We start from the raw sequence: 14,722 nt of genomic DNA, 5'->3' as shown, positions 1-14,722 counted from the left end.
AGAGTGAATGTGCATGTGTGCGAGCATGTTCGCAAAAAGAAATGGCATCGACTTTACCTCTTTCTCATTCTTCAGACTGTCTTCCAAAGTCAGTACCACAGTCCTGTACTGCTCAACAGTAGCATTAGCATTTTTTAGCTGCTCTGCTAGTTTGCTGTTCTGTTCCTCTGCTACATTTAGATTACTTTTGGCCTCTGCCAGCTCAGACAAGCTAGGCTGCTGAGTGGTTTGAACCGGAGAGCGCACTGAAAGTATATAAGGGGGAAAATGGTTCACGGAAAGGGGCATAGTATTGACTACAGCACAGCATTATTTCACTCACAGATAGTTACCTCTAACAGGTGTTCTAAGAGTTGCTGCTCTGGTTACTGGAGTGCTAACACCCTCAGATGAGGTGGAAGCCAGTTGAGCTTTCAGCGCAGCCACCTGCTGTTCAGAGTTCTTCAACAACTCTCTTGTCTTCTGCTGCAGGGTGTTTTGTGTCTGAAGTTGTTTCTTAGCTTCTACCAATTGAGCCTAGATGTAAAAAAAAAAAAAGGAAAAATGGGCGCTTTGTTCAACTTAAATATTAAAATGAATAAGGTTACGTACATCCATATTGCGTCCAAGGGTATGTCTCTGGGCTACTTCCTGCTCCAGCCGAGTCTTCATTGAGGCCAGTTCTGTTTGCAGATTCTCCATCTTACTGTTCAGTCGTTGACGAATATCTGTGTCTGTATGTTCCATAGTTAACTACACAAATTAAGAAGAAAAAGAGGTCAAGAGTGAAAATGAATTTAAGGGAGACATATGGAAAATTGACTTTTTGTTTGTTTACAAATAGTTTTTACCTCACTGTAACAAAACAGTGGGGCTAGTTTAAATGAGACAGAATTGCATACATAAGACAGAAATGCACACCCCATAATTGAGTGACTGGTTTTGTACCTTTTGAGGAACATCAAATACCTATAATAGGGACACCTAAAAAATGTTTTGAATTGTGGAAAAAAAATGCATAATGCCTTAAAAATGAAGTCAACCCAAACACATGTGTTCCTGAATATGTACTATGCAGGCCCCCTAGTTGAAACAAGGCATTCTGATAAATATTGCGTTTGTGGAATAAGAGTTAGTCCAGCCGTTTTCAGCCATCACTGAGGGCGGCCATTTTGTCACTTCTGTCGACTGAAAATGACATCACAGTTGCTCAGGTCAATCTAAGAAGGGGTGGATTTTGCTGCTTCACTCATATTCCACAAATGCAATTATTATTCAGACCCACTCGTGGGCCAGCATAGAACATATTCTGGGAAAAAATGTCTTTGGGTTGACTTGCACTTTAAGGTAGAGCCAATGCATTTAACATTGGACTTGGGAGGTCTTCAGCACATCTTTTGTGTTTTTTAAAGCAGCAGTCAAAAATAGTATATAACGCGTATATTCAATGTGCCGCCACTAGCCTAAACACGGTTTCTGGTTAATATTGCATTCGCGGGATAAGAATTAAGTAGATTAAATCGACCCGTTTTTTTAGCCATCCAAGGAGACTGACATTTTATGCAGCACTACCCCCTGCCATCTACTGAAATTGATATCCAAGCGGCCACATACTCACATTGCAAATACCACGTAACCAAACCCTGTAAAATGGTGAGCAGCGACACAGAATTTATTATTGCAAAGAACAATTTTGGCTCATCTTCGACTTGAAGACCAATGACTGTCATCCCTGTGTCTCGACTACATGATTTTGCCACAGTCTGCTACGAATTGCCGAACAGAAAGGCTGACTGCGAGGCGCTAAGCTCAAGCTCCACTGTGTCGACCAATGTAGTCCATAAGCACTTTTTGTCAATAACGAAGTGGAAACTGACATGTTATGAGAACAGAGAGATATTACCTGTATGGTCTTGAGGTTGGAGAGTAGTAGGTTTTGGTTACGTTGCTCTGCCAGCATGGCCTCTTTCTCTCGATTGAGTCGACTCTCTGCTTGTTTTAACATGTCTCTCTCTTTAGTCAAGTTCTCAACGCGCACCTACAGACAAAGATACACTTCTATGTGCAATGGCAGTTGAGGGGACAAACAAACTGGTTACATGATAGGTACACCCCTCTCAGCGTGGAATACGCCTCGGAAAATTGAAAGAGAAAATGAACTAAAACAAAAATTGGTGTAGCATGAGCCCTCTGGGGGGAAAAACAAATTCAGAGGATTTCTATAGGCCTAAGAACGTTAGGTCCACAATGCTAGTCCTCACCTCCTCAAACGCCAGTTTTTCATTAGCTTGCCGCAGGTCCTGGGTTACAGTGTGGATGATGTGCTCATGTCGTTGAACGGTCGCGGCCATTTTTTGGTTCCTGTCCTGGAGAGCTGAGGTCTCTCTACGGAACGCTGTGACAGTCTCTTGGAGCATCTCATACCTACCATAAAAAGAGATGCAACACAAAAAGCAATTCATGAAGACATTACAAAAAAAAAAAAAATCAGCCATAATTCCATCATGGCTGATGTCTGTAATTTTGCTCACACCTCTTGTTGCTGAACTCCAATTGGGAAGTCAATTTGGCATTACTGCAGCGAACCTCTGTCAGCTGTCGCTCCTGTCTGTCATGAGAGTCATTCAACATTCTGTCGTTCTCTGCCTTCTCCTTCTTATACAAGGTGAAGGCGTCATTTAGCTGGAGGAACAGAGACCCACATTGAGGTGCTTCATTTGAATACGACTTAGCACAGCAATTCAGGAGAACATTTGTTTTACCTGCTTTAATGCAGCTTTCGCCTGTGCGGATTGCGCAGACTCCGCGGCAGCAGCAGCTCTATAGGGCGTTGAACGAGTTACTGGGGCGGATGGCCGAGTGGGTGCAGGGTGGGAAAAATCTGGAACAAAGGAAATATGTCAAATAAACAAATGTATTTACACCTTTTCAGGGCTGGGTTTACTTCCTAAATAGCCATTCTCTCATTTGTTTTTAGCGCCTGGATGACGAGAATAAACATGATGTGAGTGTGTTGCTCTTTTTAGTCATGTACTCCTTTTTTAAATCTTTTTATATCGTCTTTGTGCATATATGTGCTTGGGTCCTTGTGGGTAGTGGTGCTGGGGGGCATGGATTTTTAACAATGTGAAGCACTTGCATGGTGATGTATGAAAAGTGCAAACAAAGTCTGATTGATAAATTCAACTGTAACTCGGTCATGTTATAATCAAATCTTCGCAATGAAACCTCTGACCTGTAATTTGTTGGTTCTTGTGAACCACATAAGTAACAATATTCTCTTACCTTATGACATATGATATAATATACCGGTACATAGCAAAATTTTCAAAACGATTAACAGGTCTAAAATGGGGTTCTAGGTGTCACCTTGAGAGGGCAGGTGAAAGCCGCCAGTGCTGTGTGTTAGCAGGGCTTTGTACATATCTCTCTGTCTAGTGCTGGAGTCAGCAAGTTGCTTCTGTTGGTTCCTCTGCTCTCTCAGCTGCTCCACCTCCTTCTGAAGCTTATCCACAATGGCCTCCAACTCTGACACACTGCAAGGAAACAGACAGGCAAATGTTTAATTTATTCAGTAGAATATATTTAAAGCAAGGATTGTTCATTAAGGACATTCAAAACAATACCATGGATAAAATGACAGAGAGGGTGCATGTGTGGAATGATGTTATAATATATTTTTGGTTTTGTTCAAACCCCAAAAACAGAAAATACAACAGATGTATCAAAACAACTAAAATGAATACTGTGCAAAAACGGGAACGTTTATATATTATTACAATTACTATGTGCACAGAATAACTTAAAATCTCTTCAAATTGACAAAATGGGCATAATGTTGTGGCAAATATTAAACATACTTAACGCTTATTAGACAAATATATGCTTTCTGTGTTTATCGATGAGCAATAGCATTAGTGTCAATGCATACATCATTCATACTAAAGGGTCATATTTCTGACACTGTACTTATAATTTTTCGAATCACAAATCAGAATATCTAAAATCTTATCAGATATCTTTTATCTTAATGTAGTGGAGTTTGCAGTGTTTACACACTATTAACTCTGAGTAATGGCATTTCAAGCACTGCATCATTAAAAGTTAAAAAAAAAAAAAAAGAGAGAGAGAGCGACACATGGTAGTAAGAACAATTTTACCGTGCTGACGTTGTTTGGGTTTGCTGCCTTGTGTTCTCCTCCTCAAGGTTCCTCAGCCTTTCCAGTAGGCTTCTGTTTTGCATCTGGAGCTCCTCTACACTGCGGAAGGAAATCTGATGTGGCCTGGTGACCTGGCCAGAAATTTTAGAGGGACTGCCATCATCTTTGGTCACCTGATTACCTCGGGCTTCTTCAAGTTCAACTAGTAGTGCACACACCTGGAATGAACGAAAAGTAATACCACAGTGAGCAAATTAGTGCATCAATGCAAATACTGAATGTGAAAGGAAGTGCTACAAAACAAATGACTTTCTATGTTGTTTATTATAATGATACTTGTCTGCTTTAAAAACCATTGTGCATATGGTGTACGTGGCTATATGCAAAGTACTTGTGTAGATGTATCATCCAGCAGTCTTTCTGTCCTCAGCTTGTCCTTCTCCAAATTGTCACAATGTAGCTTGGCCTCATCCTTCTCTTTCTGTAAACTGTAGATCTCCTAACAATGACACAGAAGTTGTATTTAAAGAAGTATGCAGTTATTTAGATTTATTTCCATAGCAGTTGAAGTAATGGATGCGCTGAATGTCAACGTCTCACACCGTTCGAGCCTGTTCCAGTTTATTCCACAGGGACGCCATTGAGGTCTGCATGGTCTCATACTCCTCCCTCTGACGTCTCAGGACAGGTGCTTTGGATTCCACCTCCTGGATGACCTCATCCAACACTTTGCTCACCCTTGTGGTCTCCTGCTTCTCCAGTTGCAGCTGAGTCTGACACTCAGAATATGCATTATAGAGCTGACAGCACAAAGACAAAAGACAGATGCGAAATCAGTCACAGGAATATGGTTACTTCACAGAGAAGATAAAAAGAGCATCTAAAGGCTGCAGAATACCAAATTTGAGATCTTAATGGTATCCTTTTTTGCTGAAACAGCAATAAGTGACAACATGTAATTGGTATGTATCAATAGTGCAATACCGTCAAAAGTAGGGGTCGATATTTTTTCAAAAAACTCCATAACGATAATTTGACGATATTCTACAAAAAATATTTGTAGACTTGTAGACTTGTAGACCTGTGACTTTATTCATGTTTGGGTGTATGCTGGCATCACACTAATAAACCGTCGTAGTTTGTGCAACATGTCTCGGGAATACAGGCTAGTTACGAATGATGCGGACTAAAAGTGTGTAAACCGAATGTTAACCGATCATCCAGGATGTCACGTTTGACTCGCTCGCTAAAGTACTGAGTGTGTGTGTGCATGAGTGCGTGCCTTCCCGCTGATTCGGTAAATGATTATCACTTCCTCCTCCTCCGCCGCCGTCAATGCGCACTGATTTTTCAGCATTTTCTCATACTTTGCGGCCATCGGCTGACTCGCTTCGAGGCAGTATTAATACTCGATAATGTAAAATTACACATCGTGAATGCAAGACTGACGATGATATCGATAACGATATATATCGCCCACCTCTAGTCAACAGGTATCAAAAAATATTATTGTGCAAACCCATTGAGCTCCACCATTTTGGATAATAACTGGTTAAATGAGGTCCGTTTCAAACAAGAACATAGAATCCACGTATAAACAGTGGAATAGAGTGTGGATCATTGAAGGTGACATTCACAAGCCAATGTTGACAACCCATTTTACTGTTTTTAGGTTTTACTACAATCAATGTAATTGCACTTCCATTTCTGCCGATAATTTCCTAGAATGAATTGTGCCTCATATAAAACAAAACACACCTTATCTAACAGTAGATCATGAATGTATTGTACGGAAACAGAAAGACGGTTAAAACACAGGTTTGTTCTGTTCAACTTACATCAAAGAACTTCATTCCAGGCTTGACAATGGCAGCAATGGCGGCTGCAGACGGACACATGGACTCCAGCTGCTCCTCAGTCAGTGAGGGCGCACCTGAAGGAAAACATTCAACAAATGTTGTAACAATGGTCAAGACAACTGGAGGTGTTTATGAAACGGCAGCTCATATTACAATTTTGCCAATAAATTCCTACATTTTGACTAAGCTCAGGATAAATTATAACTAATTCATTTTCATACATCAATTGCCTCCCACATATTCACACCATTAATGACCAAGTGATTTTACAATGTAGACTACTAAACAAATACGACCAATTCATATTTCCTAATTTGCAAATATAATTGTAAGTTTAATCAACTATAAGTTCACATTTAGTTATTATAGTTTTTTAACCAGAAAATAGAACCAAATTGGAAAACTCTGTGGCACCCTTTCCACAGGCAAACAAATTTGACCGGGGTGGTGGTCCCCCTTTTTAAGAAGGGGGACCGGAGGGTGTGCTCCAATTACAGAGGGATCACACTCCTCAGCCTCCCCGGCAAGGTCTATTCAGGGGTGCTGGAGAGGAGGGTCCGTCGGAAGGTCGAATCCCGGATTCAGGAGGAGCAATGTGGTTTTCGTCCTGGCCGTGGAACAGTGGACCAGCTCTACACCCTCAGCAGGGTCCTCGAGGGTGCATGGGAGTTTGCCCAACCGGTCTACATGTGTTTTGTGGACTTGGAGAAGGCGTTCGACCGTGTCCCTCGGGGAGTTCTGTGGGGGGTGCTTCGGGAGTACGGGGTACCGAGCCCCCTGATAAGGGCTGTCCGGTCCCTGTACCACCGATGCCAGAGTTTGGTCCGAATTGCCGGCAGTAAGTCGGATTCGTTTCCTGTGGGGGTTGGACTCCGCCAAGGCTGCCCTTTGTCACCGATTGTGTTCATAACCTTTATGGACAGAATTTCTAGGCGCAGCCGAGGTGTCGAGGGGGTCCGGTTTGGTGGCCTCAGTATTGCATCTCTGCTTTTTGTAGATGATGTAGTACTGTTGGCTTCTTCAAGCCGCGATCTCCAACTCTCGCTGGAGCGGTTCGCAGCCGAGTGTGAAACGGTCGGAATGAAGATCAGCACCTCCAAATCTGAGACCATGGTCCTCAGTCGGAAAAGGGTGGCGTGCCCTCTCCGGGTCGGGGATGAGATTCTGCCCCAAGTGGAGGAGTTCAAGTATCTTGGGGTCTTGTTCACGAGTGAGGGTAAGATGGAACGGGAGATCGACAGGCGGATCGGTGCAGCGTCTGCTGTGATGCGGACCCTGTATCGGTCTGTCGTGGCGAAGAAGGAGCTTAGCCGAAAGGTGAAGCTCTCAATTTACCGGTCGATCTACGTTCCTACTCTCACCTATGGTCATGAGCTGTGGGTCATGACCGAAAGAACAAGATCTCGGATACAAGCGGCCGAAATGGGTTTCCTTCGCAGGGTGTCCGGGCTCTCCCTTAGAGATAGGGTGAGAAGTTCGGCCATCCGGGAGGGACTCAGAGTCGAGCCGCTGCTCCTCCGCGTCGAGAGGAGCCAGTTGAGGTGGCTCGGGCATCTGATTAGGATGCCTCCTGGACGCCTCCCTGGTGAGGTGTTCCGGGCATGTCCCACCGGCAGGAGACCCCGAGGATGACCCAGAACACGCTGGAGAGACTATGTCTCCCGGCTTGCCTGGGAACGCCTTGGGATCCTTCCGGAAGAGCTGGAGGATGTTGCTGGGGAGAGGGAAGTCTGGGCTTCCCTGCTGAAGCTGCTGCCTCCGCGACCCGACTTCGGATAAGCGGGAGATAATGGATGGATGGATGGACAAATTTGACCATGAAAAAGCAAAAACAAAGTGGTCATCTTTTCTTACAACAATATTTGCCAGACGCCTTCATCAGAGAATTTTCCAGCTCTTTCTCCATGTTCTTGATCTTCTCCTGAAGCTCTGCTTCCAAATGGGCCTTTTGCTCTTCTGAATCAGACACCTTCTTTTCCAGCACTTTGTTAGCTAGCGGTACACAATAACAAGAGAGGATATACAGTGATTTAGTGACAAACATAAAGGTGTTTAACATTTTCAAGCTGAGGTATGTAAAATGTCTTTAAGTGTATATAAAGGTTTCATTTCATAACTAACAAAGGTTCAATGCACTGTATTTAGAGATGAGTGAGTAAACTTCCAGGGTGAATGCCACGAAAGTTACATTTCAAACCCAAACTATATGTGTTGCTATTCAGTGTGGACCAGAGGATCACCCAGCATGTCTAGAAAGAGATCTTGTTTTTCTTACTTCGTTCAGAGCAGAAGGAGAGGCGAGAGCTGTGACAGAACAACTTGTGGCTGTTTCACCATGACAATGCACTTGCCATGCTCACAACAGCCTGAACAACTCAATGTTCCTTGTTTACTCATTCACTGCCAGACATTTTCAGACCCTCTTCTAACTTAACGTTTGAAAATATTTGAAACAGATGTAAATAAGTTCCTGGGATTCAATGGCTGGACTGTGAAAAGACAACTAAATTCCTCAATGACAGTGAATGAGTTAAGAAGAAAATCACCATTGATGGAGCAACCTGCCTTATTGACCTCATTTCATGTTATTTTTCTCCTCTTTCTCCAAGCTCAATGGTGTGTAACTCCAGGGGCATTACTTTGAAGGGGACAAGTTGTAGTTTGCATTTGAAACATATCTTGTGACACTAGTCCTGGAACCTTTGTAGCACACCTTGTGTATATGTATGTACAAGACTCCAGTCAATTCCATAAGTGATTATGGTCCATGAAGCAACAGAGATTTTAAATTTTAAAGTGGAAAGGATAATGAGGAAAAAATATAATTATAAAATGGACTCAAACCTTCAGCGGTGTTTTTAACCAATTTGCTGAGTTCTTCTACTGCTCTGCTCAGTTCTTGATTCTTAGTTTCCATGTCTGCTGCTACACCCTGCAAAATGGGATTTAAAAAAAAAAACTGTTTAACCTATAAGGATAGCAACATAATTGTGATGATGAATTATTAAATCCAAGACTTGTTGATTCGTCAAATTAATAGCCATATTAATGATACTTAACTTCATTTTGAAAAAGTGCAGATTATTGTACATTACTTATTGTACACTTTCTCACACATTGTTACTTGCGCAAAACCATAAGAACAAAGGGGAGCAAAACAGTCCTTGCCTATGAATCAGTTATTTTTCTAAGTGAAGTCCTGATCCAAAATTTTACAACTCTGCTTGAACATCAACTGCCCTGTTATAATACTGCATCAGGGGCTTGTAACCACACACCCCCAAAAAACATGCCTGTGTTTCCTTAACAAAAACAGATAACAGACACTGAATAATAAAAAAAAAATATATTGTTCTTGTTTGTGACAGATGCTCACTTGCAAAAAATTAAATAACTAGATTAGTCTAATATCTTATTTTTCTATAAAAAGGCTTACCTTATTATGTAAATATTATGCTTCCATTAGTATTATGGGGCAGCCACAGTGCTGCCCCATAACAGTGGTTAGAACTAGTTGTGGTTTGCACATTCGAATGCCCCTCGGAACATTCAGTTTGCATGTTTTCCCTGCGCTTGCCTGTTTTTTTTTTCATACTTTGGATTCTTCCCACATTCTAAAACCATGCAAGTTAGATTCACTGGCGTAGCTAAATTTCCCCATGGGTACCAGTGTAAATGGCTGTTTGTGTGTCCAGTATGTGGCATGCGCCCTGCGATTGACTGGCACCCAACCCAGCGTGTACACCGCTTCTCAAACCTAAGTTAGCTGGCTCCAGTTTACCCATGAAACTAATATGGACAATTGCATAAAAAAATGAGGGATGAGCAAATAGTACATATTTGTTGAGTCTACAAGGTCTTACCTTGTAGAGAGAAGACAACCTGACATGAGCATTGAGCTCATTCCGGTATTTCTCCTCCATGGTACTCAGTTCATCCTTAGCCTAGAACGTTAAACAGAGAGTAAGAACAATGGTTCCAATTTCACATTTCCAACACCCATGTGAATATTTATCATATAGCGTGCATTCGGAAAGTATTCAGAGTGCTTCCGTTTTCCACATTTTGTTATGTTACTGCTAGGCATGGGCTGATATTCGAAGCATTTTGATATATATGTTAAATAAAGTTTTTTGCGACCTACGGTACCTAACATCACGTAACTTATGATCTCAGGACTTGGACAGATATGAAAGGATGGCTGCCTATCAAAATCATTTCAAATCAAATCAATGCAACACAGGTCAACTTCAATTAAGATGTTGAAACATCACAAGGATGACTATTGGAAACAGCACCTGAATTGAATTTTGAACTTCATGGTAAAGCCTATGAACATTTACTGTATGTACATGGTGATTTTTTTTTTTTTATTACTCTTAGTTAACTTTAAAAAAGTCAAATTAAAATAAAACATTTTTTCACATCATTATGATTTGCAGCATGTAAAAAAAAAACCAATGAATTCCATTTTAGAATTAGGCTGTAAAAATGTGGAAAAAGTGAAGCGCTCTGAATACTTTCCGGATGTATTGTATACCGTATATCAAATTAAATAGTGTTATTTCATGATTAAGTACCGGCAGATCCTTTTCCAATGAGGCAATTTTAAAACCAAACTCTAAGGTTGAGATAACAACAGTAAACAGTCATAGCTTTTTCCACAGCCCTTTCAAACAAATAGAATTAACTATACTTTACATGTAGAGTTCAAGGACAATGCTGACGTATTGATTTGTTTACCTACCCGCTTTAGTTTGTTATTGAGGTCTTCAGCTAGTTTATGCTGGTTTTCACTGGACTGCTTCAGAGAACTGAGTTGACTTTCTAGTCTGGTCACCTATTGAAGAAAGCATGATCAATAGTACAGACATTGGACCATGTATAAAATCCTGTTCTTCAAAAACCTCCACTCCCTTTTTTTTTTTTTTTTTTAACCACAACTTATGACTTTTTTTTGGGCAAGAGCATTTGCAACAGCAATGTGTGAATAAAACATAATGGAGGCTATTTAAAAATGTGAATATTAGGATATAAGGAATCAAAGACATTTAGCGGTGTTATATACACACTCAGTATATTCATAAACCTTCAAGACATGGAGGACTACCAGAAAAGTCTTGTTGGAGGACTACTTATTTGACATATCCTTACTAAATAGTTACACAGTAATTTGTAAACTCCGATCTATTAAGCATGTGACAAATTCAAACAATATATAAACCACGTTAGGTTAGCTGCATTCAATGTTAGGCAGTTGTCCTAGCGTTCCTACTTTGTAGTTTAACGCAAATTGTCTGTGGAACGGAAAGGAAAAGTGCATAGCTGAAGACAATGGCAGAGGAGGGCGCACTACCTTAACAAATTTATGTTACTCATTGAGTCCTCGTACAACAGTCATACTTCCCGGGGTTTATTGTTTAACCTTAAAAGGAAGCTCCTGTGACCATCCAAAGTTAGCATCATTCAGCTCAATGAGTCATCACAACTCACCAATCGCTACCATGGCACTTGCTAGCAACACGTTTTGGGAAGCATTATAGAATAAAATTGTACGTGCGTGTGTGTGTGTGTGTGTGTGTGTAATTTGGGTTACATTCTTTTAAGGCAGAAATGGGTAGGAAAAAGTGAGGACAGACAAAGCTAAAAAGTATAACTGGGTTATGTTAAACAGAAAGATTATTTGAGCAGGTTATTTTCTATCCAAAACCAAATAGTTGTTGTCTATTTAAATGATTAATTCGGGGTTTCATAGTGATAGTGTGACTGCACAATTAACCTTATTTTAATAGTGATCACAATTGTGTCAGGCAAGATTTAATGTACCTGATTATCGGCGAAATTTACATTTAAAATGCAGGCTCTTCTGCACTAATCAAGCTCTTTTTCAAACTGTAATCAGGCAACCACCAGGAGCCAAGCGAATGGTTAAAGGGAAATCAACCCAGACACATTTTTTTCAAGAATACGTTCACAGCAGGCCCACTAGTTGAAACACGGCATTCTGATTAATATTGCGTTTGTGGAATATGAGTTAATCCACCCCTTTTTAGTCATCTCAGTGGACGGTCACTTCTGTCGACTGAAAATGACATAGCAACTGCTCAGGGCTCAGGGAACGACCAATGACGGCTCAGCTTCAGAAAACAGGTCAGCCGGGATTGGTCGTTCCCTGAGCCCTGAGCAGTTGCAATGTCATTTTCAGTCGACAGAAGTGACAAAATGGCCGCCCCCTTAGATGGCTAAAAACGGGTGGATTAACTCTTATTCCACAAACGCAATATTTATCAGAATGCCGTGTTCCAATTAGTGGGCTTGCAAAGAACATATTCTTGAGAAAAAAATATATTTGGGTTGACTTCCACTTTAAGGCTATATTAAATTGCCTTAACAGGTAAGTGTACACTGCAGCAGGAGCCTTATGTCACTGGGTGGATGGATGAGAGTGAGTAATGTCAAAAAGTAATCACAGCAAAAATTGGAAATGAAGAGCATCGCGGTAAGGGCTCGAAAGGGATTAACTTCCATTGTCTGGATTTGTTTCGGATTCAGGACAAGTGTCGTCAAGCAAAATAATGGCATATTTATTCAGTTAGCCCTTGGTAAATTTTCAATTCTTGGATAAATTTTACTTTCTATTTAATTTATTCTAAAATTATAATTCAATTATTTTAAAGTTGAATTTTTTTCAATACACATTGTTGAAAAGTGGAGCACTAAAAATATATGTTTTCCTGATGAATAATTGTGACTTCAATCTTGATTATTCAGGATGTCAGAGTCTAAGTCACTTAATTTGGAGCATCTGTCGATACCGAGTCCCAATCCAATACCTCCGCATTCTGCTATGCAATGAGGAAGAAAAGGAAGGCCAAATCCAAATTGTCTCAATTATCTTTTTTTTTTTAATAAAGGTTTCAAGGTACCTTTGTATATGGCTGTATCAGCAGTGGTTCAAATCAAGTAAAGATCTAAAGTATAAGTAGTAATTTAAAATCCCATGTCCCAATCATGTGATCTGCCCTGATTTCCAGACAGCCCTAGTGATTACTATTTTGATCGAAAAAACTGTAATTACCATTTTGGCCATAATTGTTCAGCCCTAGGATGAAGACTACATCTGCAACTGTAATCAATGATTGTGACTATTGTACATAATAGCACAGTGCTGTCACTACATTAGTCCAAGACAATTGTCGTGCAACGGTAGAAAGATGCATAATTATCCAAAGACTTTAGATTTGAAATGACAATGACTAGAACACCCAGGGGTTTTTATAACAACTATTGAGCGACAAATCTGGGTGATATTTGACAAACAACTCTGCTGGCTACAAGTAGATGACTTTAATTTGTAAATTGGCCATTCCTCGCCAAAATAGCAGGTGATATGGCAGGGTGACATCATCAAATGTAAAGCATAAGTAGTCACATGACCGCCTTGTGGGCGTTCTAGTGTTTTAATGCCTCCCCGCCCCCACAATGGCTTAACCCCGTTTTACAAAGTAGGCTGAGTTTTTGCATTTAACTACATTGCTTGTGTGTTACCTGCTCAGTCTTGCTTTTCAGACTACCCCGGAGCTCCAGAATCTCTTTGCCCGTTTCTCTGTTACTGCTCAGCAGTTCCTCAGTTTTGGTCTTCAGTTCCGCAGATAACCACTCGATTTTCTTATCCAGCAGCTCCTTTTCCTGCTCCATGCGCTTTTCCCGGTGCTACAGGAACATGCACAACCGGGACATATTTTAGCATTAAAGCAATATGTTATTATTAGCTGGCATATTAGAAAAATAATAGGGAGGGTCCAATATTACAGTTTAAAACTAAAGTTTGTATGCACTATATGAAAAGGTAGACATCTTTTTTTACCCTCACAGACATGAAATCAGACTAAATTTTGGGTCAACAATTTTACCATAATTGTTTGCTTGAAATTCTATTCAAGTAGGGCTGCAATGGTTATTTTAATCATTTATTATTCTGTTGATTATTCTGTAGATTAATCGAGGAATCCCATTTTTTTAAACACTTAATTTTGATCCATTTATTCAAAAACAAGACAATAATTAGAATTGACAGTACAGAAAATTTACAAACATAAATTATGATTCAGTTCCTGGTTTGGTCCGTAACATGTCTGAAAATTATTGTGATGAAAGATATTATTGTTTTCCAAAGTAAAAGCAGACATTTGCAAATGTCTTATGTTGAAGAAAAGAAAAAGTCAGTCTGAGAACAATCTGAGAACATTGACTGTTGGGTGGCTGAGGTGAAGGTTGTCAGTCCGCACAAAATGAACACACAAGTGCCCTGACAACGCATGATGCACCAGAGTAACGAGCAACAACATTTGACACCTGTTTCGATGAGTGCTCGCATGAGGAGATGGGCTGGTATTTCAATGTAATATGACAACAAATAATTTAGGTAATCCTAATTGAGCTAGAACAGGAAACGTTTAGTATGATTTCATTCGGACAGTGGGAAAAAAGTGTGTCTTTTTATAAAGTGTAAGTAAATTTCTGGTTTCAACTGTGCCTAAATAAATGTGATCATAGGATGTGGCCATTGGAATTAGTTAACCCATTAAGGACGGGAGTGCAACACCGGGTTTCTACCACTAAAGCCGGGAGCGCTGTTGCCTCTTTCTACCTTTAAAGCCGGGAGAGCGGATACGTCCGTGTCTTTTTTTAAAATAAAATGTTCAGTTTCTTAGCCAATTTAAT

The 14,722-nt window shown here is 40.5% G+C and overlaps 1 protein-coding gene across 2 annotated transcripts in view; it reads right to left on the bottom strand.

The window, feature by feature from the left end:
- Positions 1 to 14,722, bottom strand: part of LOC147140451 (nucleoprotein TPR-like) — a 34,366-nt gene that overhangs the window by 17,558 nt on the left and 2,086 nt on the right. For both annotated transcript variants that reach the window (XM_086042712.1, XM_086042713.1), the window contains exons 6-22: positions 13,547 to 13,711; positions 10,746 to 10,838; positions 9,862 to 9,942; positions 8,843 to 8,930; positions 7,853 to 7,990; positions 5,978 to 6,072; positions 4,742 to 4,939; positions 4,531 to 4,638; positions 4,140 to 4,357; positions 3,349 to 3,515; positions 2,742 to 2,860; positions 2,513 to 2,661; positions 2,241 to 2,403; positions 1,883 to 2,017; positions 592 to 732; positions 333 to 516; positions 58 to 245 (exon numbers count right to left, since the gene is read on the bottom strand). In XM_086042712.1, coding sequence (XP_085898838.1) covers positions 58 to 245; positions 333 to 516; positions 592 to 732; positions 1,883 to 2,017; positions 2,241 to 2,403; positions 2,513 to 2,661; positions 2,742 to 2,860; positions 3,349 to 3,515; positions 4,140 to 4,357; positions 4,531 to 4,638; positions 4,742 to 4,939; positions 5,978 to 6,072; positions 7,853 to 7,990; positions 8,843 to 8,930; positions 9,862 to 9,942; positions 10,746 to 10,838; positions 13,547 to 13,711 — 2,430 coding nt within the window. The remainder of the gene's footprint in view (positions 1 to 57; positions 246 to 332; positions 517 to 591; positions 733 to 1,882; positions 2,018 to 2,240; positions 2,404 to 2,512; positions 2,662 to 2,741; positions 2,861 to 3,348; positions 3,516 to 4,139; positions 4,358 to 4,530; positions 4,639 to 4,741; positions 4,940 to 5,977; positions 6,073 to 7,852; positions 7,991 to 8,842; positions 8,931 to 9,861; positions 9,943 to 10,745; positions 10,839 to 13,546; positions 13,712 to 14,722) is intronic.

This window comes from Filicampus tigris, chromosome 10, assembly GCF_054856515.1.
Source record: "Filicampus tigris isolate MCC_2025a chromosome 10, RoL_Ftig_1.0, whole genome shotgun sequence".
Lineage (NCBI taxonomy): Eukaryota > Metazoa > Chordata > Actinopteri > Syngnathiformes > Syngnathidae > Filicampus > Filicampus tigris.
Note: the sequence above shows the minus strand (reverse complement) of the source record. Positions and strands in the feature narration are given on the sequence as shown.